General features: G+C 43.7%; 1 protein-coding gene across 1 annotated transcript in view; it reads right to left on the bottom strand.

Annotated features, from left to right (window-relative positions):
• The window catches only part of USP44 (ubiquitin specific peptidase 44), a 70,625-nt gene that overhangs the window by 34,850 nt on the left and 8,595 nt on the right, over positions 1 to 27,180 (bottom strand). The window contains exon 2 of the mRNA XM_082254735.1: positions 18,927 to 20,418. Coding sequence (XP_082110861.1) covers positions 18,927 to 20,408 — 1,482 coding nt within the window. The 5' untranslated portion in view covers positions 20,409 to 20,418. The remainder of the gene's footprint in view (positions 1 to 18,926; positions 20,419 to 27,180) is intronic.

The raw sequence follows: 27,180 nt of genomic DNA, 5'->3' as shown, positions 1-27,180 counted from the left end.
GCGCTAACAATTGAAACAGTCCATGTGAATGTCCATAGATGAAAGGGAAAAATGATGACCCTTGTGCAGGTACCGCTTACCAGATTCCAATCATTAAAGAGCCAAGAAATTAAAGGCGGAGTCTTCAAATATGGAACACAGCAAGCTTCATAGGACTCCAATGTGAATCTCCTCAGTGGTATATGAATAGAAGGAGAAAAACAACACCATAGTGTAAACCAGTAACAAAAATGGGTAAAAATGCGTTGTGACTTGTGCGGGTACCGCTTACCAGAAGTAGCAGATACTGTAGCCAAAATGATGGGAACCGAATCCGCAGACCTCAGAAGGCAGCAACCCGTACCGTGGTGATGCAGATGTCCAGGGATACGTTTAAATGAGGAAAAAAAAGGCAAACGCCATAGCGTAAAACCATAAAACAAACGATAACACCCAAATAGTGGTAACTAAAAATCCAATATTGGTGAATAGTGACAGCCACCACCGAAGAGGGTAGGTTCCCTTATTGACTGTACCAAGAAGTTTAAACAAGTAGTGAGATAAACCGCTTACCAGATGGACTAGAAGATAGACATATAATAGAACCTAGAGGGCACCAGTGAGAATGGGTACTCTTACCAGCTCCAGATATTACATGAGCGGGGGTTCAAAGTGACGCTGGACAACACTCCTGATAGCGCTCATCAACCAGACTCAGGGAGGGATGCAGGTTACCCAAGAAATGAGGAGGAGAGAGCCATAGCATAAAATCCAACGACTATTTATTGACACAAAAAATGTATTGCACTTACAAATATCAGACGACAAAGAACGTAGATGAGAGGGGTTGGAGGGAGGTAACAGCCGCCGGACGGACGGCACCGCTCGCCCGTCCTTCACAACAAGTAGGTGGGTGTGACGTCAGCACGCCGTGACCTGACTAGTTTCATCAAAGACCTTTGAAAAAATCATCTTTGATGAAACTAGTCAGGTCACGGCGTGCTGACGTCACACCCACCTACTTGTTGTGAAGGACGGGCGAGCGGTGCCGTCCGGCCGGCGGCTGTTACCTCCCTCCAACCCCTCTCATCTACGTTCTTTGTCGTCTGATATTTGTAAGTGCAATACATTTTTTGTGTCAATAAATAGTCGTTGGATTTTATGCTATGGCTCTCTCCTCCTCATTTCTTGGGTAACCTGCATCCCTCCCTGAGTCTGGTTGATGAGCGCTATCAGGAGTGTTGTCCAGCGTCACTTTGAACCCCCGCTCATGTAATATCTGGAGCTGGTAAGAGTACCCATTCTCACTGGTGCCCTCTAGGTTCTATTATATGTCTATCTTCTAGTCCATCTGGTAAGCGGTTTATCTCACTACTTGTTTAAACTTCTTGGTACAGTCAATAAGGGAACCTACCCTCTTCGGTGGTGGCTGTCACTATTCACCAATATTGGATTTTTAGTTACCACTATTTGGGTGTTATCGTTTGTTTTATGGTTTTACGCTATGGCGTTTGCCTTTTTTTTCCCTCATTTAAACGTATCCCTGGACATCTGCATCACCACGGTACGGGTTGCTGCCTTCTGAGGTCTGCGGATTCGGTTCCCATCATTTTGGCTACAGTATCTGCTACTTCTGGTAAGCGGTACCCGCACAAGTCACAACGCATTTTTACCCATTTTTGTTACTGGTTTACACTATGGTGTTGTTTTTCTCCTTCTATTCATATACCACTGAGGAGATTCACATTGGAGTCCTATGAAGCTTGCTGTGTTCCATATTTGAAGACTCCGCCTTTAATTTCTTGGCTCTTTAATGATTGGAATCTGGTAAGCGGTACCTGCACAAGGGTCATCATTTTTCCCTTTCATCTATGGACATTCACATGGACTGTTTCAATTGTTAGCGCAGCTTTATTTATATATACAATTACACAGTATGCCTCTCATCACAGTGGATTCTAGGGGAAAAAATAAAATGATTCCATTTAAAAAACATGCAGCAGCTCAGTTTCACCTCAGAAAATACAAACTGGCTGGGACTACACTGTTGCTTATGGATGTAATCTATACCACATGAAAACAGCTGACCTACAACACTTTCAGACTGAAGCACACTGCTCTTATCGGACTTGCCTAACACCAGCTGCTGCTCCCTGAACAGATTACCAAGAAATGACTTGAAGGAAAATGGACACCTCTGATGACAACACATTAAATGGGAAGGAGAGAGGACCCAGCACCCTGTCAGTTAAGATGAAAGTGGTAGAAACAGGTGTACACACATGAAATTACTCCATCTCCAAGCAGTCTTATGGCCCGTACACACGATCCGAAAATCGGACGAAAATTAACGCTTGTGAAAGGATCGGACGATAATCGGATCGTTAGTACACAGCTTACGAGAGGCGATCACGACAGTTTGCCCGATATTATCCAGTCGTGCAAGCATAAAAATTTTGATCGTATTATAACACATCGTACGATAATCGTATTATCAGTATGTTGTTCGTCCGAAAAAAAATGGTGAGCAGTAGACAGCGCATGAGCAGTAGACATCATTTTCCCCTCACACGCTACAGCGTGGTTACGCATACCGGAAGCTAAGAATTATCGTCCGAGAAAATTCGTATCGTGAGTAACCTCTCCCGTTAGCGAATATTATTGAGAGCTGCTAGAATACGAAAAATAACGGATGGAACGTCGCCCGATTTTCGGATCGTGTGTACTGGGCATTAGGCCTCATGGATACTGGTTTATTGTAAATGCTTTTTCTACTGACAGGTGAAAATCAGCGTTAAAAACATACCTAGTGAGATTTGTACCACATTAGCTGACTGGAGTGGGTCCGTCGGGTGTGATCATTGTCATGGTCAAGATTGGGCAGACTAGGGGGAAATCCCTAGAGGAGCACCTGGCTAAGTTTGTCTGGAGCTCTCAAGATGGCAGCAGCAGCGGCCTGGAGACACGAGGAGAGGAAAAGGAGGAAATGGATACGTGGTCTCAGTCCACTGCAGCCACTGAGGTAGAATCGCAGGGGGCAAGTCCTTTACCCAGGAGAGATCAGTTCTTGAGAAGAGGGAAATCCCTGGACAGACTGCAGGCAACAGGGGAAAAAGGGAGAGGTAAAGAGAAGGATGATGCAGTCTATTAAAGAAAGGAGGTGCAGAGGCTGAACACAGAATCAGTGACTAAAGGCCCGTACACACGTACCGATCGTCGTCATACAAACGTCGGCGGACGAAAGATCTGCCGATTGTACGCTTGTTAGTATGGTGCCTCCGACAGCTGTCTGCGCACATTCTGCAGACAAGAGTCTTTCTTGCAAACATAAAAATTTTTGTATGCCGACACCAGAACGGACGATTGTTCGCCTGTCAGTACAGAAATCAGCCGACAGACCGCAGATTTGCAAGACTGGGCATGCTCAGAAAAGAAAAAAAACACAGGGAAAGTTAACCATTACATGACATCACTTCTGCAGTCAGCTGAAGTCGGCGGACAAAATTCTTGTGCTGTCTTTGCACTTTTCAACAGACATCGACATCCCGGGGAGAAAAGACGAACGTTTGTATGACGACGATCGGTACGTGTGTACGGGCCTTTAGAGGACATTGTTCACCTGTTGGGGTGCTCAGTACATACTGCCCAAAAAAGAGCTGGCTGCCCATGCTGATCAGCTGGGAGGCATGGAAGACAGACTAAAGGCCCATACATACGTACCGATTGTCGGCCGTAAATATTCGGCCAACGATCGGCCGATTGTAGGCTTGTTAGAAAAGAAAAAAAAGACAAGGAAAGTTAACCAACATTACATCACTTCTGCAGTCGGCTGTTGTTGGCCGACAAAATTCGTGTGCAGTCTTTTGCAGTTTTCAACAGACAAGACAGCCCTCGGACAAAAGACGGCCGATCGTTCGGCCGACGATTGGTACGTGTGTACAGGGCTTAAGGCGTAATATCAGGCTGGTTAGTTTTCCAGAAGGGGTAGAGGGCAGCAGCCTGAGGACTTCCTAGAAAGCTGGCACAAGGGGAATATGGAAGCATCCACGTTCTCACGCTTATGCGCCCTAGAAAGGGCGCATAGGATTCCCACACGGGCTCCGCATCCTGGGACTCCTCCTAGACCTATCATTGCCAGTATCCTGCATTTCCAAGACCGTGAGAATATTCTGAGAGTGGCTAGAGTTCAAGGAGAACTTATGTAGAATGACAATCATATATCACTTTTCTCAGATTTCTCTGTGGCTACCCAAAAGCAGCATGCAAGTTTTGCCCATGTGAAAAAAAGGCTGAGAGATTGCCATTTGATTTACAGTATGCTTTATCACACTAAGTTGCAAGTGGTGGATCGTGGCAAGGTGCACTTTTTTTCCAAATCCTGTTAAAGTTTCTCTCTGGCTGGATGCCAGGGGAAGACCTAACGCAGCTGTAGAACATGAGAAGGACTGAGCTCCTGTTGGGATTGTGGTCTCCTTCTATAGAGGTTGTGTGATTACTTCTGGACTTGAATCTTCTAAATGAACACTTCCCTGTTAATCGGCCAACACTGTCATGACACTGTCCGGTCATCTTCTTGGGGTGCATGGCATATTTCTTATTTTCTATATATGGCACTAAATTCTTTGGAGTCTGTGGGCTTCCGCCCATGGGTACTGTATGACTGTAGCATTATATATGCCATTTCAGAAATATATAGTGAGGGTATGACTATTACTGCTCTACTGCAATTTATATTTTGTTTTTGTCTTCTGCCAGCTGCCCGGAGGTCAAACTGTTTTTTTTATAACGACAGGATTGACTATCTACATTGTGTATGTTGGTGTAGACCTCTGACCCCCCGGGGTCACTTACCTTTCTTCGAGTTATGGGAACACAGCACTCGGGTGTGGGGAGGGGGGGCGGAGTTAGGCATTGTTTTATGTTTTACCAGAGTGTCTTACCCATCCACTGCTGGGTTAATGCTATATGGATTATTATGGGTTATTGGTATATAATGTGGGGGTGGGTGGGGCTTTATGGCTCTGGGGCCTGTTTTATTAAGCGATCTCTAGAACTAGGCGACTATGGCACAATTAGTGAATTATCTTAGAATGTCCGAGGCTTAAATTCAAAGGTTAAACAGTCTTTAGTATTTGATTACGTCAAAAAGTATAAACCTCATATTATCTTGTTTCAAGAGATATCCTCGGTGTCATGTGACTCGTTAGTGTTACAAGGTAGGTCTCAGGTGTGAATGGGAGCAGGTGTGTTAAATTCGGTGTTATCGCTCTCACTCTCTCATACTGGTCACTGGAAATTTAACATGGCACCTCATGGCAAAGAACTCTCTGAGGATCTGAAAAAAAGAATTGTTGCTCTACATAAAAATGGCCAAGGCTAGAAGATTGCCAAGACCCTGAAATAAAGGGGCATCACAGTGTCCAAGACCGTACAGCGGTTTAACAGGACAGGTTTAGGAGGGGGGGGGGGGGGAGTCAGCCTGTCAGTGCTCAGACCATACGTCACACACTGCATCAAATTGGTCTTACAAATTTTTAGATGTGATGGCTGTATCAGTTTTCTTTTTAGGCTTTCTTTTAATTTTCACCTGGTGATTCAGGCAGGAAGTCTTATGTTTCCAACAGTAGCAGTTAAAGAGAGGAGACAAACCATTTAAACACTAAGGCCCCTTTCACGCATACGGTCTTGTTCAGTTCAGTCACATCAAAATGTATCAGTTTGTCATCCGTTTTTTTTACATCCACTACCAATGAAAAAACAGATGATAAAACGGACCGTTTGTCTGTTTACATCCGTTTTTCGTCCGATCTGTTTTTTTGACAGATGAAAAAATAGGGCATTTATCCGCTCAAAAAAAACAGACATTGACAGAAGTGGATGAAAACGGATGTTAATGGATGATCATCCGTTGTCATCCGTTTTTACATAGAGATGCATTGATGTCCATTTTTCATCCGTCAACGGATGGATGAAAAACGGACCATATATGTGTGAAAGGGGCTTGCAATGGTCAACTTTTTTTTTTTTTTTATGTAAAGCCTTTATCCCAAAAAGGAACACAATTGTTGCTGTAAAAGCATAAAAAGCGTTAGCTGGAACTTGGCTTCAATTTTTTAGTCTATCTAAATCTGCTAATACAACTAACACTCCCTCCCCTCAATATGGAGAAGGCTGCTGTCCAAAGGAGTCTCCGTTGCGCTTTTATCCAGGGCATAAAAAGGGAGGGGAAAAATGCCTTAAAAAAACAAAAAAACAAATGTATCCACCACACCTAATGATTGGTAAGCTGCAATATTTTTGGTTTTGTGTTTAAAACAGACATATTGGGGTTTTAAAAAAAAAAACCCCAGCAGTTATACTTACCTAGAAGGATTCAGCAGCGATCCAATGCTGTATCTGTCCCCCCGCTGCTTCTAAAACTGAGAACTGAGCGATCAAAGACCATCGATTGCTCGGTTCTTGATCCTCAGTGGGTAGAGAGAGCCAGTGACTGTTCGTCACCGGCTCTGTGCTCTGCCCTTCCAGTGCTTACTGGAGCGCTGGGCTGTGGAGGGGGTGGGAATGGCTGCCTCAGTCAACCAGATCCTCACTGCCGGTCCAGCCAACTTGATGGATCCTGACTATAAAGTCGAGATTGATCCAGAGCCTTGACTGGCAGAGGTATGTCAGCCAACAGCGGGCTTTGGTTACTGGAGTGCAGAACGAAATGCACTCCCGTGATCAATAATAGGAGGGCAGAAAAAGCTTTGGCCAAACCTCTCCTTTAATACAGCTTTAAAGCGGTAGTATCCCGCTTTTTGACACTTTTACCTACAGGTAAGCCTATAATAAGGCTTACCTGTAGGTACAATTAATATCTCCTAAACCGGCACGGTTTAGGAGATATTTGCAGTGCATGCAGCCGCACACGCGAGCGGCGCATGCGCTCTGAAGGTCCGGGGGGACCTTCAGTTTTACTTGCCGGGAGCTTGCCAGAAAATCACTCCCGCACGCATGCGCGGGAGTGACGATGGCGCGGCTCTGGCCAATCACAGCGCCGGAGCCGCCGAGCCAGGAAGAGACGACGAGGGATCATGGCAGTGCCCGCAGCGATGTCCGGGGGTCCGTGTCGGGGCTTCGTTCTAAGGTAATACATAATGAGCTAGTATGCGATGCATACTAGCTCATTATGCCTTTGTCTTGCAGGTTTTTTTTTTTTTTTTCTTTCAATTTTTGGGTTTACAACCGCTTTAAGTAATGGCAAAGTTATTGCCGAATAAACAGGTACATAGCAGGAATAAAAAAAAAATAACGACTCTGGACCTTAAGGGTTGTCCAGGGAGAGAGAGGGTAAATGGTTAAGCACAAAACATCTTACACTGAAAGAAAGCCTTAGTTATGAACAGCTCTCACATCTCAAAACAGTACAGGAATTACCATATGAACAGCTAAGAATTATCCCCAAAGCCTGCAAACGTTGCCCAATGGTACAGTACAGGAAAAAAAAAAAAGTTTAGAATATCTGTTTGTTTGCAAACGGTTTGATTACCTATGGTCTTTAATATGCCCAGCCCACACAGGTATTCTATGTTTAGAATGTGTCCTTCCAGCTGGATATACCCTTCAAATGTGCAACTAGTTTTAAAAGTTTCCTTAATTCTCCAATGTACCATGATAGAACCTAGCTGCGTATCTGCCATTAATGCTTTGAGTTACTGACCTGGACCAGACCTGCAGATCAGGAGTTTACTAATTTCATTCACCATATGTGGTCTGAAACTGCAACAGGGCCGTGCCAATGTGCAACATTGTCAGCAGTGGGGAAAAATCTATATAATCAATCAACTTTACATTTTTTGTTTAATCTTTTGTAGCCTGAAATCTGCAATTGTTTACTTTAAAAAGTGTATGAAAACTCGAAGGCCCCTTTCACATGGAACGGGTACGCCTGTCATTTTTTTTTTTTAAGCGGCCCGATTGGATCATCCATTGCACTATATGGAGCGTCAGGCGTCGGCAGACATTTATCCCTTGCACCCACCAACATCCAATCTGATCCTGTCTGCTAAAAAACAGTGGATTGGATGACAGATGTAAACAGACAGGCAGTCTGTTTACATCCAACCACTCAGAGCAAAGTGAGCTGTGTGCGTGTCTCTCTTGCATTTGTGAAATGGACACTGACCTGTCATCCGCCTGCTCAGCGGGGTTCAGCAGAGAGATTCCCCGCTGAGCAAGCAGATTGCTAGCAGTGTGAAAGGGACCCAACAATGAACTTAGGTTATTTGTACATATAGCTGTTTAATATCGGCTTATCTTGCCAAAAATCCAGTGCCATCCTGAGTACTCTGCAATGTTATCAAGGCATATATTAGGACCACAGTACAACTCCTGCCATGGTATAGAATCATAATATATACTGTATACTTGTTTTAGACTACTCTTCCAAAGATGCTGTAAAGTAAAGTAAGTGCCATCACACTACGATATGTAGTGTGTAAGGCTCCATGTACACGGGACGTTGTTAAAGGTCCCTTTGAATGCTGGAATTTTTAGGACGTTTGAAACGTCTGTTAGGTTGAGTTTGCACCCGCGTTTAGCGGGCGTTTGCGTTTAGAACTGTTCCTAGGAGGTCAAAAAAATTATTCCCCTTTAAAATGGAAAAACGCAAACGCTAAACGCGGGTCATCGCGTTCGGACGCGTTTGTAACGCAGGGAAACACACGTTCGAACGCAAATAATTGCGTTCTAAAAAAAGTCCCTGAACGCAACTGCCTGCAAATGACTGTAAACGACCTGGTGTACATGGACAGATAAGATAGCATAGAGGTGGGTTCAGGGGCTTCTGAAAAAAACGCCCAACTGCTCCTAAACGGCCATTTCCAGCATCCCGTGTACATGGAGCCTAACTCACACGATCACCAGGTGAAAATAAAGCAAAAAAACATGAAGAAGCTGTTACTGCATCTTTCTTCTTTAAAGCAGTTGTATTATACCCACTTTCTTAGGTTTACCTACAGTTAAGCCCTATGATAGGGTCAGAGTTAATGAAGTATTTCTATCCACTGGTTCAAAGATTTCCTGTAAAGTCTTTTTAGAGCAAATCTCCCTTCACAGCAAGTCATGTCACACTTCATATCAGGATCACTGGCGTGTAGAAGTATCAGGTTTAATGGTTAGGCACCTGGGTATTTCACAGATAATGGGTCTCTCTTCTATAATTGTAACATCATCCACATATTTCTGACATTGCTTCCAGTATTGCCAAAGCTAAACCCACTTAGCAAAGCTACAAAAATGTACCATAGGAGAAAAACGCATGTTAATGGTGCCTATCAAGCAATGCATTTTTTAAAGATTAGTATAAAATTAAAGGGGATTTCCAGGTCTAAAAAGAAATCAGCCATCCGCTTCCAACCACATTGCAAATAAACATTGAATTCTGAAGCTAGGCTGTCTAAGAAGCCATGACACAAATGTGTGAACGGACAGCAGAAAGACAGAAAAAAAGTCTGTGCCGTCTTTTAGCAGCATTGGTGCTTTTGGGGTGTGATCAGACAGGGTGACCCCCCCCCCCATTGGCCTCTTGCAAACAGAGAAAGCGTCTCAAAGGGTAAGTTCATAAAAAAATAGAGGCCTCTTCTAATGTCCTTTCTGCCACAGCCATCCCAATGCGTTTATCTCTCACTTACCTTGTTCACAGAAGCTTTCATTTTTCAACATTTTAGTACGGAATTTTTTAAAAATGCTTTTTTGCTTCCATCACTTCCTGTAGATCATCTCCCATCATGCACTGCCTTGCTGCATCACAATATAGGTGTGTATTTTCAGTCTGGACCACACCACTCATTACTATACCACCTCTGGTGTTATTTCCATCCACTTTCTGTACAATCGCTTTTAGATCTACCATTAGCTATGTAGTGCAAAGTGTATTCCAAAGGTCTGGTAAATCTAAAGGAAGTTGGCAATGTACTTGTGTCCTCACTTTCTGCATGCTGTTCCATGCCCATGCAAATAGGGAGGGTTGAGAAAAGCTCTGGTGATCTACCTCTTATCAATAGAATTGCCAAGAAAATTCTATGGAAAAGTTTTTCAAGTGCATCAGACTTGCTGCCCATAGAATTGCCATGAGTCTGATACTACTGAATGGGTACCACACACATGCAATGAGCAGCATATCTTAACCACTGTACTGTATATATACACATCATTACTTTGATGTTTAATACCGGGGGGTTATGGCAACAGCTAGCTGCCATAACCCCGGTTTAATATACTTCGGACGCTGAATCGCCCACAGATAAAAATTATCCCAGCGGCACATTCGCCACGGGATTACTTTTAGAAGCGGCGGGAGAGGTGTTTACATTTCTTGTAATACGAATAAAATTGATAAAAAATAAAATACAAAACAAAATAAAATAAAAAAAAAAGCGACAGTGTACAAATAAAAAGTAAAATAAATAAGGAAAAAAAAAATCCTCTGCGCTCACGAGAATCGCGCCTGCATATGTAAATGGTGTTCAAACCCCACGTGTGCGGTATCGCTGAGATCCAAAAGAAATACAGAGATTGTACAATCAGACTGCATAGTGTATGGTCACCTTTATACAAGTACATAGGAGGGAGTGGACAAAGATACACTTAACCTTGAGGCCCCATGAACATTTCCTGATAGTGGGAACTCCCGTTCCAGCACACGGGTTTTCTGGGGCGTTTGAATGTTTCCATTCATCACGCATAGGGTAGCCCAGGCCCTATGTGTAAAACATTGCCCCAAAGAAGCTCCAGAACTATTGGAGTGGAGCAGGTCAGGTTTACCACACTTTTGGTGCACTTGCAACACGTTTGTTGTACAGCAGACGTGAATCTGCTACCTGCGCTTGGGGTGCCAATAACAATTAACTGCACTGCAAGTGAGATGCGCATTTGCAGTAAGTTTTCAAAATGCGCGCCGAAGGGCATTTTCTGTTATTTTGCCGTGCGTTCAGAAACACACAGACGTGAATGGAGCATCAGTGTTCTTGCGTAAAAACACCAATTTCACAGTCAGGCTCTATTTCCACCCAACGTAGTGGGAGAATGCGTTTTTTGGCTTAACAGTTCAACGGGCTACCCGACACGTAGCAAAGTAGCTTATGGAGACATTTCGGTATTCCGCTGTTTGCGTGTTTTTACTGTTTTGCTGCATTTGTCCCCCTTTTTTTTTTTTTTTTAACGTGGCAAGAATTGTTTGCCTCTGTTTGGGGTGCAATTAATAGAAAGCGCGACTAGTTCATTTTAGATGTATAACGGTGGCTATACACTACACAATCTGTACAATCTCTTTGAGAATTATCAAAACTATATAATAAGAAGAGGACACACCAGTCAATCCAATCACTTGCACTACATTTTTGATGGTAGATCTAAAGGAGATCAGATTGTAAAGTGTGTGGGGAGGTTTACAGACTTCTAGGAACACACCTCCTGTTTTCAATACTACAGTTCTACTCCACATAGGCTTCTTGTGATCACTAGCTGTTGCACACACTGCCAAAATGACCGATTTGTGCAAGATGAAGGAAAAAAAAAAACCAAATAAGATAAAATATCACTGGCTGCGTATTTAGTGAGAACAGATACATAGATTGATGAGTGTACATGAGTACAGAAGTGGTTGGGAGCAATCTCCTAGAGGGGAAGGGTGCATGTTAACGAGGTCAGCTGGTGAACTACTTCCTTGTACGGTTTTTTATGTCCTAAATACCAAATTCAGGATGGGCCAGGAATTATTGGAGTTTTGTATAAACACAGCAGAGGCACAATGGTATACTGGTACATAGAAGAGCTGGAATTTAAAAAAGAAAAAGGAAAAAAAAAAAAAAAAAACGGTGAACTTAGCCTTTAACCACTTAAGCCTGGAAGATTTTACCCCCTTCCTGACCAGGGCCTATTTTGCGATTCGGCACTGCGTGACTTTAACGGACAATTGCGCGGTCGTGCGACACCATATCCAAACTAAATTTACGTCCTTTTTTTTCCACAAATAGAGCTTTCTTTTGGTGGTATTTGATCACCTCTGCGCTTTTCATTTTTTGCGATATTAATAAAAAAAAAAAAGCGACAATTTTGGAAAAAAATAACAATATTTTTCTACTTTGACAGTTAAAAAATATCCAATATATTCAATTTTTGACATATATTTAGGCCAAAATGTATTTAGCTACATGTCTGACAAAAAAATTCTCAATGAGCGTATTTTTAACCGCTTTAAGACCGGAAGATTTTACCCCATTCCTGACCAGGCCATATTTTCGGCACTGCGTTACTTTAATGGACAATTGCGCGGTCATGCGATGCTGTAAACAAATTATAATTGATGTCCTTTTTTCCCCCCACAAATAGAGCTTTCTTTTGGTGGTATTTGATCACCTGTGCGATTTTTACTTTTTGCGCTATAAACAAAAAAAAGAGCGACAATTTTGCAAAAAACAACAATATTTTTCACATTTTTTTTTTTTATGAAATCCCCCCCCCCCCCAAAAAAAAAATGTAAAAATCAAAATTTAACATTTTAGGCCAATTTTCTTTTTTACCATATGTTTGGTAAAAAAAAAAAAAAAAATTTGCAAAAAACGTATTTTAATTGGTTTGCACAAAAGTTATTGCATTTACTAAGGGAAAGATTTTTGTCATTTTAATTGTTTTTTTTTTTTTTAAAGAGTAATGGCGGCGATCTGCGATTTTTTTGCGGGACTGCGACATTGCGGCGGACAGATCGGACCCTTGACTGACATTTTTGACACTTTTGGGGGTACCAGTAACATTACTACAGTAATCAGTGCTATACATATGCACTGTTACTGTAAAAATGACACTGGCAGTGAAGGGGTTATCTCTGAGAGGGAGGGGTAAAGTGTGTCCCTAGGGGCGTGACTCTAAGACTCTAACTGTGTGTGTAACAGCAGAGATCTACGGTCCTACATAGCAGGACCGTATGATCTCTGCTGTTACACAGGGGAGAATGACAGGCGGCTTTGTTTACATTAGCCGCCTGCCTTTCTCCCGCTGTACCGGAGGATCGCGAGTAAGCGGCGGACATCGGGTCCGCTGCTCACTCGCGTGGGGGGGTCCGTGAGCGAGCGGAAGCGTGCTCGCTCCCTAGAGCCTCACAGGCTAGTGACGTACCCATACGTCACTTTGCCTGTGAGGGGCTGACTGCCGCCGTATATAGTCGTGCGGCAGTCGGCAAGTGGTTAAATCTTGAGGATGCCAACTTCCGCAGCGAATCACAGCCACTGGCATATAATCTATAATGCAGCGTTCACATGCAAGTGGCCACAATTGGCTGCGGGAGCCAGCAGGCTCTCTTTGATTTTACTGGGGCTGCTTCCCACAGGTAGCTAGGCGAGGGGTTCTCGCATTTGAGTGCGGGTGCATTCGCAGGTGTGAATGCACCCTAAATCGAACGGTTATTATATTAAGATATGCTTGCTCATTGCATCTGTGTGGTATCCAGTCAGTAGTATCGGATTCTTGGCACTTCTATGGACATCAAATCCAATACACTTGAAAACCTTTGCAAAGAATTTGCTTGGCAATTCTATTCATAAGAGGTAGATCACCAGAGCTTTCCACAACCCTCCCTATTTGCATGGGCTTGGAACTAGCATGCAGAATGTGATAACACAAGTACATTGCCAATTCGTACACACATGCTAAAGCCAATTTATACAGGAGCCAATTAACTTACCAGGATGTCTTGAGCATGGGATGAAACACACAAAAGCACAGGCAGAACATTCAAACACCTTGCAGATAGTGTCTTGGCTGAGATTCAAACCAAGGATCCCAACACTGGAAGGCATAACCACTAAGCCACCCTGCTGCCCATTGAGCACCACACTATCAAAATAGTTAAGTTACAGTAGTAGACCTCTTTAGTAGGTGGCTATGGAAGCTAAATTCTGTTTCCAGTCTCTGTGATCAGTACTACCATAAAAGTACACTTCTATAATTATTCTAGCTAAAAGATACTATAAAGAATTACAAGCAAGGAAATCATATATACATAAAACACTAGTAAACAAAATGGATCAGCTACAGCCATGTGCATTCCATTATGACAAACTCCCATGCTGGAATGCATTTGAGCTAGAGGGAGCAGAATATATAGTGACCCAAGTACTACTCATTTCAGCCTCTGTTAGCTTGGGGCATGCATTTAAATAAGAATTGTGGTAAGCCACATAACAGAGGTATAAACAATGTAAATTAAGCAACATCAGCATTATTTTGTGCTTATGACAAGTGTAGAACGCAGCAGGTGTTCAGAGAATAGTCTCTGGGAAGGCTGGTGGGAGTCGAATGAAAAAAGCTAAAAGGAACATTTCTCCTAAGCCACTGTCTTATATGGATTATTTGCATTCCAAAATCATCAAATACTTCATATCAGCACATCACTGAATGTTCACAAGATTACCTTCATAAGAACGTTGCCAACAGTTGGCTTAAAGTGAAGCTTCAAGCAAAATAGCCAAGTACAGACATGAAAAAATGGTGAAGTACATTGTAGCCGCTCATGTTATTCACACAATCCTGCCACAACTGTATCCCATTCCTGCCTGGTGATTGGATTAGGAATGAGTACCACTACACTGGAGACATTCAACCCCTAGTTCTTTCCCTCCTATACCCCCTTATAAAACAACCCTAAGCCTCCAGTTTCTGAAACAGATTAGGCAACATTAAGACCCTTAAAGTGGAGTTCCACACAAAAGTGGAAATTCCACTTTAAATACTGCTGACCCTCTGACATGCCACATTTGACATGTAATTTTTTGGGGGGAGGGACCTAGATTTGACAGGTACCCGCTCCCACTTCCGCTCAGGCCGCCTGGGCGGCTCGATTGGAAGTTCTTCTCTCCCCCTCACTCCCTGCAATCTTCTGGGACACGTCACAGCTCCCAGAAGATTGCCCGGCCATTCACAATGTGCAGTGCGACTTGCGCATGCACAGCGTGCATCCGGCTACGAAGCTGCAAGCTGACATGGCAAAGTGCCCACACTAGAGATGCCGGCGCCACTGAGAGGAGAGGGAGAGGATCGAGGCTTCGGGCAGCCACATTACTGGATCGCGGGACAGGTGAGTGTGTGTTTTTTAAAAGTCAGCAGGTCTCTGTGGCAGTCGAATCAGATTCAGGATCTGATTAGACAGATGAGGCAGGGGAAGGCGGAGGGAGGGAGGTGTCGCCTTTTGCTAGCGGTCGCCTGAAAAACACCTCCACCCGGGACGCAAAGGGAGACAAAAGGACCCCAGGACCGCTGTCAGTGCATCGGTGGGTGGATGGTTGGGACCCAGAGGGCCCCGCAGTTTCAGAGAGGAGATGTGCTCCAAAGACTCCATGAGTCACCAGGGGAGCCCCACAAAACAGGTGTAAAAAACAATGCAAGGGACACTCCAACCGCACTGGCAGCACCACCTGGTCTCCAGGCACAGAGCACCAAGCGATACTCAGCAGAGAGGAAGAGCACCCCACTAGGCTCACAACCCCGCAGAAACAGGCACAAGCAGCCACCAGGATAAACTGCACTGCACTGCACACTCGGCGATCAGGAAGTAAAAAGGATCCAGGAGTCAGCACCAGGGGATGAGGAGGAGCTCCCATTGCCGAAATCGCCACCCATAGGACTTCACTGTCAAGGCCACTGCTATTTTCAATGGCAAACCACCGCAAAATGGCTGCCGGACTACACAAACATGGCCACCATGCACAGAAACACAGGCTACAACAAAACGGCAGCACCACGAGGCTTCCTGGGACCCAGGAGGGATGCCTAAGCCTTAGGAAGAGACCCAGACAGGACAGAGGGCCCTTGCAGGAGCCCCCACCAGGTAAACCCCCTCCCTCGCATAGCCGATTGTCCGGTCACCGGCGGCGCACCCCCCCCAGCCCATAGCCTGTATAGCGCCCTGCCCCTACCCCAGGACGTGGACCAGATTACCCAAACAGCCCCAGCATAACTGAAGGGGGGTAGGATGGGGGACAGATGAAAGGATGGTGCCTGACGGGAAGGAGGGGAACCCGAGGGTCCGACCGTCTCAAGGAGGGGCCCACATCGACCCTGAAACCCTCCAGGGGGAGAGGAGGGACAGCTACTCACCATACCAGGAACCGGATGGGCACCCCTCCAGACAGAACCTCTCTCCATCAAAATGAGGGGCTGTTTGCCAGGTGGAACGCTGCAACTCGGGTTGAGACCCGGTTGTATGCGACCTAGCGAGGCATTTAACTCGCAGGCCAGCCCCTGTCCAGTGGGGCTATGTTGCGGCTGAGGTCTGCGCGCGCTGGCCAGACTAGGGTGACCACTGGATCTAGGCTATCCAGCCCGTCGCCCAGTGCAGCAGTTAATTGTAGATCTAACAGGAAAAATCCAGGAGAAAAAAAAAAATTCTATCTAAAATGAACACATTTGACAGGACCAGAGATCCCAGCAAGGAGCTAGGTCCTTACTAGGCAGAAAAAAACAATACCTATAGCAGAGAGAGGGAGTATACCCCCTGGGACTGCCCATAGGCGTAGCCAGACTTTTGCTGCCTAGTGTCCTACTCCTGTAGGAGGCAATATAACCCAATGGTTAAGAATATCAGGAGCTGTGTGAGCAAAAGAGAAATAAAAACAGCAGAGGTGATCAAATATCACCAAAAGAAAGCTCTATTTATTGGGAAAAAAAGGACAAATTTTATTTGGCGACAGTGTCGCCCGCCCGTGCAATTGTCAGTTAAAGTAACGCAGTGCCTTATCGCAAAAAAATGGCCTGGCCATGAAGGGAGGTAAATCTTCCGGTGCTGAAGTGGTTAAAGAGGAATACTTACTTGCAATGTTTTTCATTTCCATACTTTACAAATATGAACATTCAAACTCTGACTAGTCCTGTAGCCCAGGGCCCTTCCCTCATAGTTTCCCCCTTCTCGGAGTGTCTAATTAGAGAAGGAGTACAACCACCCTGCCGGATTCACTTGCGATTATCACTGTCTCGTGCCACCGTGGAGGGCTTCCCCCCCCCCCCCCCCCAGAGCAGACAATTGCTCGGCAGGAGGGATTCCCCTGTCAGCACTGTCTGTGTTGATGGAACAATTGTGCAAACCTCTTTCCTGCAACCAAATTTGCACCGTCTATAACCTGCCTTACAGCTCAGCTCGGAAGTCTTAAGGAAACATTTTGCTGAAATGAATTCTGTGGTCTCTAAATAAAGCCACATCCCTCTGAGTCACAAAAAAATAAAGAAGAAGAGGTCTGGCTTTATTGCAGATTTTACACAATTAAGCCTATCTGACTGTTACAACCAGAGCCTGCCTGTAGTTCTATTAAAGCATACCTTCTGTAGAGGTTAGTGCAAGGGAAAATAAAGAATGCACACAGATGAAACATCCCTCCAGCATGACTTCGGTATCATGCCAAGAAGAAGTAAGGAAATGTGGGAGATCAGAACGCTTGCATTGATTCGGCTTGCCCTTGATGGGATTTGATTGTTATGCCTCAGTGCACTTAAAAAGTTTTCTACCCAGTGTCTACCCTTTCACAAAAGAAAGGGGTGCACACAGTTTTTTTTGTCAAGGAAAAGGTTAAACAATTAAAATCTATGCCTGTTAAGAGTGAAAAAACTGTCCTTTTGCTTTTGTGCCTTACATATGCAGAAGGAAAGTTGTAGGAGTCCCGTGTGCATAACAATTGCCACATCCTCTCAAATGTAGCTGAAGGCTATTTCTGTACCATCCACAATTAGTGAAAATGACCACACACCCAAGAAAATTGAATGTGGCCCCTTTCACATTTGAGCGTTTGAGCTTAGAGCTAAGAAACTGTCAATAAGCAAAAACCTATTGATTTCAAAAGCCCTTGTTCACATCCGAGTGTCCTGTTGCTTGTAGCAAAAACGCCTGTCGCGCAAAAAAGTACACGAGCTACTTTTCAGGCAGAATTGAGCATTTCTGTCCCTATAGACGTCAATGAAAACGCCTGAAAAGAGCGCCAAGAGCTTTTTCCGTGCATTTTGTTGCACTCAGCTCTCCCCCACCTTTTTTCCCACCTTATATTTGAAAGACGCCTGGCAAAAGCTGCAAAAACATGCAATTCTGCTTAAAAAAAAAAAAATAAAACTCCTGAATATGACAACCTAACAAAAGCAAACCTTTTTTTTCCTTTTTGAATACAGTAACTTCCTGTCCCATTACCAAACCAGGAAGTGAGAGGAAATCCATCCAAAGCGAGGGAATCACTGTGTGTCACCAGAACTAGTGTCCCCATTGGAAGACTTCCCCTCTATAAGTATGCTGATGTCCACCCAAAATTTGGGATTTTCTTATTTTCTTTTACTTTTGCTCATAACGGTAAAACAGGACAACTAGAGATGGTGAATTTCCCTAACGGGCACAGACAGCAAAAAAACAAAAAAAAAAAAAAAAAAAAACAACAGACAGGTGATCCCTCTCCACTCAAAGCAAAACTAATAAAAAAAAAAAAAAAAAAGTTACACTTTAATGTGTAATCTAACCGTGAGAAATCTCATCAACTGGTGAGTCCTGTGTAAAACTTGTATGCTTGTGCTAAAGACTCTACACATCTATAAAATGATGGAGAGGAAAGAGAAAAATGACTTTGGATAATACATCAGATCCTTCTCTCATCAATTGGAACAAAAACTTCACCCGTGGATAAATAGAAGTGCTTAACATTCCTATTTGCTAGCACTGAGATAAATACAAAGTTCTTTTAAGTTGACAGGTCCACAATTAAATAGGTTTATAAACCTAGTAAATGCTATCTAAATCACATTAGCATAATAAGAAACAACATTTTAAGCGTACAGTTTTCACAAAGGAGTATATAACTGAAAATGAAAAAAATATATAAACAAATGTAATGCTGGAAGGTTGTGCAACCTCAGGTCTGCTAATGGCATGCTATAATTAGTTTACATACCTGACTGAGAAGCTGTCCATGAAAAATTGTGTTGACTACATTCAGGACCTGTTTGATGAGTTTCCTCTGAGAGCTGGGGACCAGGGTTGGGTACCCGGTCCCGGTTGTCTCCAGTTCCTGTTGTACTTTATCCAAAAGTTCACATAAAAATTCCTGAGCATCTTGCTGTGCATAACCACGAAAGGCTGGAATTAGCCTCCACACCGAATGAAGCATGGCAAAGGGGGAGACTAGTGCCCACTTACCAGACCACATAACTTGGAAGAGAGTATGCAACTCATGGCATAGGGAAATGTGCGTTGAGCTGGGTTTAGGTTGAATGAGTTCCATATTTCTACCTTTTGATGCCCCACCACTGAGGCCAGATGAGGAGCTTTGGCGCTTTACCAAAGGCCTTTCTACTTTACTGTGCTTTTGTGTTATTTTAACAAAGTCTGTAGCAGGGGGGATTTGGCTGGATGATCTTGTTTTTCCATTGGCTGCAGCTACCAATAGCTCCTGAGTTTGATTTAGGTCGAGCTGCAGGAAACATTCCCGGAAAACATGCAAATGACTCAAAATCTGAAGAATAGAGTTCATATAGCAAGTGTTCCCCAAGTTCCTTAGCCCTGTCACCCCAGGGGTCACAGTAGATTTTTTTTTAACTGGGGAATCACTTAATTTTTGTCTACAAGTGTTTTCCGAGGTAGATCCTGAAGGTTTTTGTTTTGTGGTGGGGGTTAGCTTTTGGTGCTTTTTCTGCAGTGGTGGCAATGTCACCTTTTGCAGTTGCTCTTGCAAGCGGGAGCTCTTACGTGGAGGAGTACTTTCCATCTCCTGCTTTAATTTGTGCTTTAGCATCTGACGCTTTTTCCTTGCTTCCTCCCTCCTTTGTTCAGCCTTTTCCCTGAGGCGCTTGTCCTCCAACCTCCGTTTACCTTTGGGAGTCAAAGCAAACCAAGACCTAAACACTTTCCCCAATAGCGCATGTCTTCTGTGCCAAAGAGCAGTAAATGTGAGGTCTTCATTCAGGAGCAGTGCTTTTGCACCTTGATGAGACGTAAAATTGTCATCCACAGCTACCATAGATCGCAGTGTCCGACCACTGCGTGTTGTGCAGTCATAGTTCTGACTTTTGATTGCACATAATGTGCTACGTAAAAGTTTAAGGTCACCAGTGGCATTGTCATTGAGAACATAATCATCACAAAGGTAACAGAAAACGTAGAGTTCATTTACCTCCAGTGCTATAGGATGTTTACTTTCCTGAAAGTGTTGAAGTGCATGTTCTTCAATGTATCGACCACATGCCACATGTGAACAGCTCAGGCAAGCCCACACTGATTCTGTAGTGTTACAGTCCACACAATGCCACTTTTGAGGGTTCAATATCGAATGGTCTTGGGCGAGACGCAGTCGTCCCACATGTCTACACTTATCCATCTTCAATATTCGGGATCTGAGGTCAGCTATGGGGTACCTCATCTGTTGCTTGTTGCACATACATTCTGACCTGCAAATAAAATAATTATGATGAATAGAGCCGTATTGGAGAAGTGTGTAAATGGTTTTACCAAACCTATCAATTTCAATTATTGTCAGATAGAATTTTGATATACAAGAATATGACCATTCTTACAGCATGTACAGAACTGCTTAATATTAACTTGAATATAAATTTGAACATTTCACAAAAACAGATATAAACATGAAATTACATTTAAAAAAACGTGGAAGTAAAGGTGAATTGTGATCTGGTTAAAACTGTTGCACCCCTTCCTTTTCATACCTGTGCTGAATACTGTTCGTAAAATAGATCTATTTCTGTCTATATCTCATATATATATATATATATATATATATATATATACACACACACACATATACACACACACACACAGTGGGTACGGAAAGTATTCAGACCCCCTTAAATTGTTCACTCTTTGTTATATTGCAGCCATTTGCTAAAATCATTTAGGTTCATTCTTCTTCCTCATGAATGTACACATAGCACCCCATACTGACAGAAAAACACAGAATTGTTGACATTGTTGCAGATTAAAAAAGAAAAACTGAAATATCACATGGTCCTAAGTATTCAGACCCTTTGCTGTGACACTCATATATTTAACTCAGGTGCTTTCCATTTCTTCTGATCATCCTTGAGATGGTTCTACACCTTCATTTGAGTCCAGCTGTGTTTGATTATACTGATTGGACTTGATTAGGAAAGCCACACACCTGTCTATATAAGACCTTCCAGATCACAATGCATGTCAGAGCAAATGAGAATCATGAGGTCAAAGGAACTGCCTGAAGAGCTCAGAGACAGAATTGTGGCAAGGCACAGATCTGGCCAAGGTTACAAAAAGATTTCTGCTGCACTTAAGGTTCCTAAGAGCACAGTGGCCTCCATAATCCTCAAATGGAAGACGTTTGGGACGACCAGAACCCTTCCTAGAGCTGGCCGTCCGGCCAAACTGAGCTATCGGGGGAGAAGAGCCTTGGTGAGAGAGGTAAAGAAGAACCCAAAGATCACTGTGGCTGAGCTCCAGAGATGCAGTCAGGAGATGGGAGAAAGTTGTAGAAAGTCAACCATCACTGCAGCCCTCCACCAGTCGGGGCCTTATGGCAGAGTGGCCCGACGGAAGCCTCTCCTCAGTGTAAGACACATGAAAGCCCACATGGAGTTTGCTAAAAAAACACATGAAGGACTCCCAAGATGGTGAGAAATAAGATTCTCTGGTCTGATGAGACCAAAATAGAACTTTTTGGCCTTAATTCTAAGCGGTATGTGTGGAGAAAACCAGGCACTGCTCATCACCTGTCCAATACAGTCCCAACAGTGAAGCAAGGTGGTGCCAGCATCATGCTGTGGGGGTGTTTTTCAGCTGCAGGGACAGGACGACTGGTTGCAATCGAGGGAAAGATGAATGCGGCCAAGTACAGGGATATCCTGGACAAAAACCTTCTCCAGAGTGCTCTGGACCTCAGACTGGGCCGAAGGTTTACCTTCCAACAAGACAATGACCCTAAGCACACAGCTAAATAACCAAGGAGTGGCTTCACAACAACTCCGTGACTGTTCTTGAATGGCCCAGCCAGAGCCCTGACTTAAACCCAATTGAGCATCTCTGGAGAGACCTAAAAATGGCTGTCCACCAACGTTTACCATCCAACCTGACAGAACTGGAGAGGATCTGCAAGGAGGGATGGCAGAGGATCCCCAAATCCAGAACTTGTTGCATCTTTCCCAAAAAGACTCCTGGCTGTATTAGATCAAAAGGGGGCTTCTACTAAATACTGAGCAAAGGGTCTGAATACTTAGGACCATGTGATATTTCAGTTTTTCTTTTTTAATAAATCTTCAACAATGTTAACAATTCTGTGTTTTTCTGTCAGTATGGGGTGCTATGTGTACATTCATGAGGAAGAAGAATGAACCTAAATGATTTTAGCAAATGGCTGCAATATAACAAAGAGTGAAAAATTTAAGGGGGTCTGAATACTTTCCGTACCCACTGTATATATATACACATACATACATACACACACACACACACACACACACACACACAGTATATATATATATATATATACACATATATACATATACACACACACACACACAATAAATATATATATATATATTTTTTTTTTTTAGCGTTGGTGCAGTCACAAGACTAAGAAGTTGCGGCTCCCCTGCATCCTGGAGCACTCAACAACGGGGCTGAAATCAGAGCCATGATGTCACCAGCCAGATTTTATTGCCCCTCCCATCCACTCTCGCAGCAGCTCAATGACACATTCTCCTCGGGCCAGAATGCTCCTATCTGATTTTAAATTAATCCAGTGGAAATAGCTAATGTATTAGATGACATGTCATTCAAAGATAGCTGTGCTACTAGCGATTTTGATTTTAGTCAGCTGACAGCATATGTGTTATAAACATTAGTTATACTGGGGACTATTAAAGTTTAACAAAAACAGTAGATTGGTCAGGCTGTGGTATTTTCAAAAACTGCTCCATTATGACAATGACCAGCCTTTTATCATCTGGTTATACAAAATTTACTAAAAATGTATGTACAGTATCTCACAAAAGTGAGTACACCTCTGCCTCTCACATTTTTGTAAATATATACCTTTCCATGTGACAACACTGAAGAAATGACACTTTGCTATAATGTAAAGTAGTTAGTGTACAGCTTGTATAACAGTGTAAATTTGCTGTCCCCTCAAAATAACTCAACACACAGCCATTAATGTCTAAACGGCTGGCAACAAAAGGGAATATGCCCCTAAGTGAAAATGTCCAAATTAGGCCCAATTAGCCATTTTCCCTTCCCGGTGTCATTTGCTTGTTAAGGTTACAAGGTCTCAGCTGTGAATGGGGAACAGGTGTGTTAAATTTGGTATTCTCGCTCTCACTCTCTCATACTGGTCACTGGAAGTTTAACATGGCATCTCATAGCAAAGAACTCTCTGAGGATCTGAAAAAAAGAATTGTTGTTCTACATAAAGATGGCCTAGGCTATAAGAAGATTTCCAAGACCCTGAAACGGAGCTGCAGCACAGTGGCCAAGATCATACAGGGGTTTAACAGAACAGGTTCCACTCAGAACAGGCCTTGCCATGGTCGACCAAAGAAGTGGAGTGCATGTGCTCAGCGTCATATCCAGAGGTTGTCTTTGGGAAATAGACATATGAGTGCTGCCAGTATTGCTGCAGAGGTTGAAGTGGGGGGGGGGGAATTGGTCAGCCTGTCAGTGATCAGACCATACGCCGCACACTGCACCAAATTAGTCTACATGGCTGTCGTCCCAGAAGGAAGCCTCCTCTAAAGATGATGCACAAGAAAGCCCGCAAACTGTTTGCTGAAGACATGCAGATTAAGGACATGGATTACTGGAACCATATCCTGTGGTCTGATGTGACCAAGATACCCATTTGGTTCAGATGGCGTCAAGCATGTGTGGTGTACAAAGGCAAGTGTGTCTTGCCTACAGTCAAGCATGGTGGTGGAAATGTCATGGTCTGGGGCTGCATGAGTGCTGCTGGCACTGGGAGCTACATTTCATTGAGGGAACCATGAATGCTAACATGTACTATGACATACTGAAGCAGAGCATGATCCACTCCCTTCAGAGACTGGGCCGCAGGGCAGCATTCCAACATGATAATGACCCCAAACACACCTCCAAGATGACCACTGCCTTGCTAAAGAAACTGAGCATAAAAAAGGTGATGGACTGGCCAAGCAGGTCTCCAGACCTAAACCCTATTGAGCATCTGTGGGGCATCCTCAAACGGAAGGTGGATGAGCGTAAGGTCTCCAACATCCACCAGCTCTGTGATGTCGTTATGATGGAGAGGAAGAGGACTCCAGTGGCAACCTGTGAAGCTCTGGTGAACTCCATGCCCAAGAGGGTTAAGGCAGTGCTGTAAAATAAGGATGGCCACACAAAATATTGACATTTTGGACATTTTAACTTAGGGGTGTACTCACTTTTGTTACTAGCAGTTTAGACATTGGCTGTGTGTTGAGTTATTTTAGGAGACAGCAAATTGACACTGTTATACAAGCTGTACACTCACTACTTTACATTGTAGAAAAAAAAAGTGTAATTTCTTCAGTAAATGGATAATGCAAAGCTTTAATCCCATTTAGCAAAATTCAGAGACAGATGAATGCTAAACCAAACACAAGAAATATTGGTAGACTATACTGAAAGTAGCCAATTCAACACGGAGTATTATTCTGGGAAAAGCCCATACTTCTATCACGGCTACTACCCAGCATGCACAGATTTGGGCACCCTGCGTTGGCAGAAAAAGGATTATTTAAAACTGTATTGCCTTCTGGCAATTACGGCAATGATGTAATGTGGAATGCACGATGATTAATGACTGTAAATATTCACCAAGTGTACTTAAACATTTTGTGAACTTATATTACTTTTATAGTGCATTACCAATAGGAAGGGACTTAATGAATGTTTGACAGGCATCACACTAACACAAATGTATTTAAAAGAATCCGTTAACAGCAATCATTTAGACCGCATTCACACTGAAGCGGCATGACTCCTGCACGACTTCGGGGGCGACCTGTGAAGTCCCGTGCACCGCGACTTGCACGGACTTCACATAATTGAAGTCAATGCAAGTCGCTCCGAGGTCGCCCCGAAGTAGTACAGGACCCTTTTTCTAAGTCGGAGCGACTTGTGTCGCTCCTATTAGAACGGGTCCTGTAGCGGTGCATGGACCACGACGGACCGCGACTTGTCAGGCTGACAAGTCGCCTGACAAGTCGCGGTAGTGTGAATGGAGCCTTAGTGGTTTATATTTAGAAAAACTTTTTCCCCTCAAAATAAAAAATGGCTGAGCACTGGCAAAGAAATAGGTTATCCCCCTTCCCGTCTACCCCAGAGCCCCCTTAAAAAATTCTGAACCCCAGGGATGGAAAGGGTTGGCGAATATGTCACCACTATGATTGACTGTGACAGTGGTCATATGATTGGAAGCCGGATGTCTTTGACATCTCAGTCTCTATGCTAGCTGTGCACAGTGAATGTGCTCTCATTACAGAAACATTGGCTGCCCAGTGATGCATATGTGTGGCATGTGGGTGTTAAAGCTTAACGTTTTGCTGCCACACATATGCGTTGCGGCAACATAAAATACTTTAATTTAGGGGTAGGCAACAGGTCGCTTGTAGCCATGGGATGGGAAAATTGAAACCCCACCTGCCTCCTCTCAGACCTCAGATTAGAGTGGCGATAGGCATTGCAGAGCCAAAGAAAGTCCTAGAGTCCTCCTTGACTTGGAAGAACTTACCTCACTCTACCAAACATCACTGCATCGGAGGTCTGAGTGAATTTTAATTACTACTAACCCCTGAAATCTGCGGTATCGTTCAAATAAGTTTTTTTCCATGCTGCAAATCCAAGTGGCAGGAAACTACTGCTTTAATGACTGGGATTGACAGCAGCTAGCCATACCTGTTCACAAAGCCATTGCGGCTGGGCGCATACAGTGTTCAAATCACCTGTGGTAATCACTGGTTTTATGAACAGATACAAAAAGCCACTTACAGGCTCAGCTGCCGCTATTATCCATACAGAAGGTCTTCACAATTGCTTTGGCAATAACAATTCCTTTTGCATTTTGAATACCGTTATCTTAATATACTGAATCCAACAGCATGAGCAGGAATACTAGAGAAAACACAATTTGCAGCCTGCGAACTAAGGCAGGGAGATTCGTGCCATCGTCAACAAGTAGTATAAAGTCTGCCAGTCACTTAGGCTCCAATAATACAAATACCCCTTTCAGGACAACTGACTATTTAACCTGACTAGTAATCCTGAAAAATGTATAGATGACATGGATCTTTTAGCACACCCAATAAAACAAAAAATGGCAAGTCAAACAAATACTGTAGATGTATGTTCCTCTCAATTAAAGTACTTCTCAGGGATTATGTCAATTATAAAGACCATGGTATTAGTACCTGCACAATTCGTGTTTATATTAGATCAGGTTTATTTAGGCAAAGTGCATTAATTGAGAGAAACCATAAATCGGGTATCGTAGGCCTGATTAGGTAGTTAAAGCGGAGTTCCACCCTAAAATTATACTTACCTCCATCTTCTTGTTCCCGGGTCACCTGAAAAACAAATGGATAATCGCAATTTATTTTTTATTTTTTTTTTACTTACCATGTTTAGAAGAAAATATACTTACCTTCCTTCCTCTTCCTCCCCTCGGCGGCCACGGCGAGTCGTCCCTTCCTGGCTTGCAATGATTCCTGGGAGCTGAACGTCATCGCTCCCAGGAATCAATGCGCCTGCACCGTCCCCCGACGTCAGTTCCGGTGCAGGCGCCATCATACCTTGCTAAACAGCTTCTGGGCATGCCCAGAAGCTGTGCAGGGATGATGCTGCGGCACCGGTGCAGTGCATCGTGGGACCGAAGAAGACGGAAGAGGACACAGAAGAGGATCGCGCTGGCTTCAAGCTGCCCACACCTGAGATGGCAGCGCTGGACAATACATTTTCAAGGTAAGTATTTCTTCTAAATGGTAAATGCAACCCGGGACAGATCAGAGGCTATCCATTGTGGAATGTACTAGCCCTGACTGTCCCGGGGGTATTATTATAAAAAAAAAAAACGTTCCCAGGGTGGAACTCCGCTTTAAGTGAAAGGTACTTGGTTGCGGTTTGTTGCTTCGCTTTTCAGATACTATGAAATTTTGTTTCTTTGCCATTAT

The sequence above is a fragment of the Pelophylax lessonae genome (genome assembly GCF_965119305.1).
Source record: "Pelophylax lessonae genome assembly, chromosome: 4".
In the NCBI taxonomy this organism is placed as follows: domain Eukaryota; kingdom Metazoa; phylum Chordata; class Amphibia; order Anura; family Ranidae; genus Pelophylax; species Pelophylax lessonae.
Note: the sequence above shows the minus strand (reverse complement) of the source record. Positions and strands in the feature narration are given on the sequence as shown.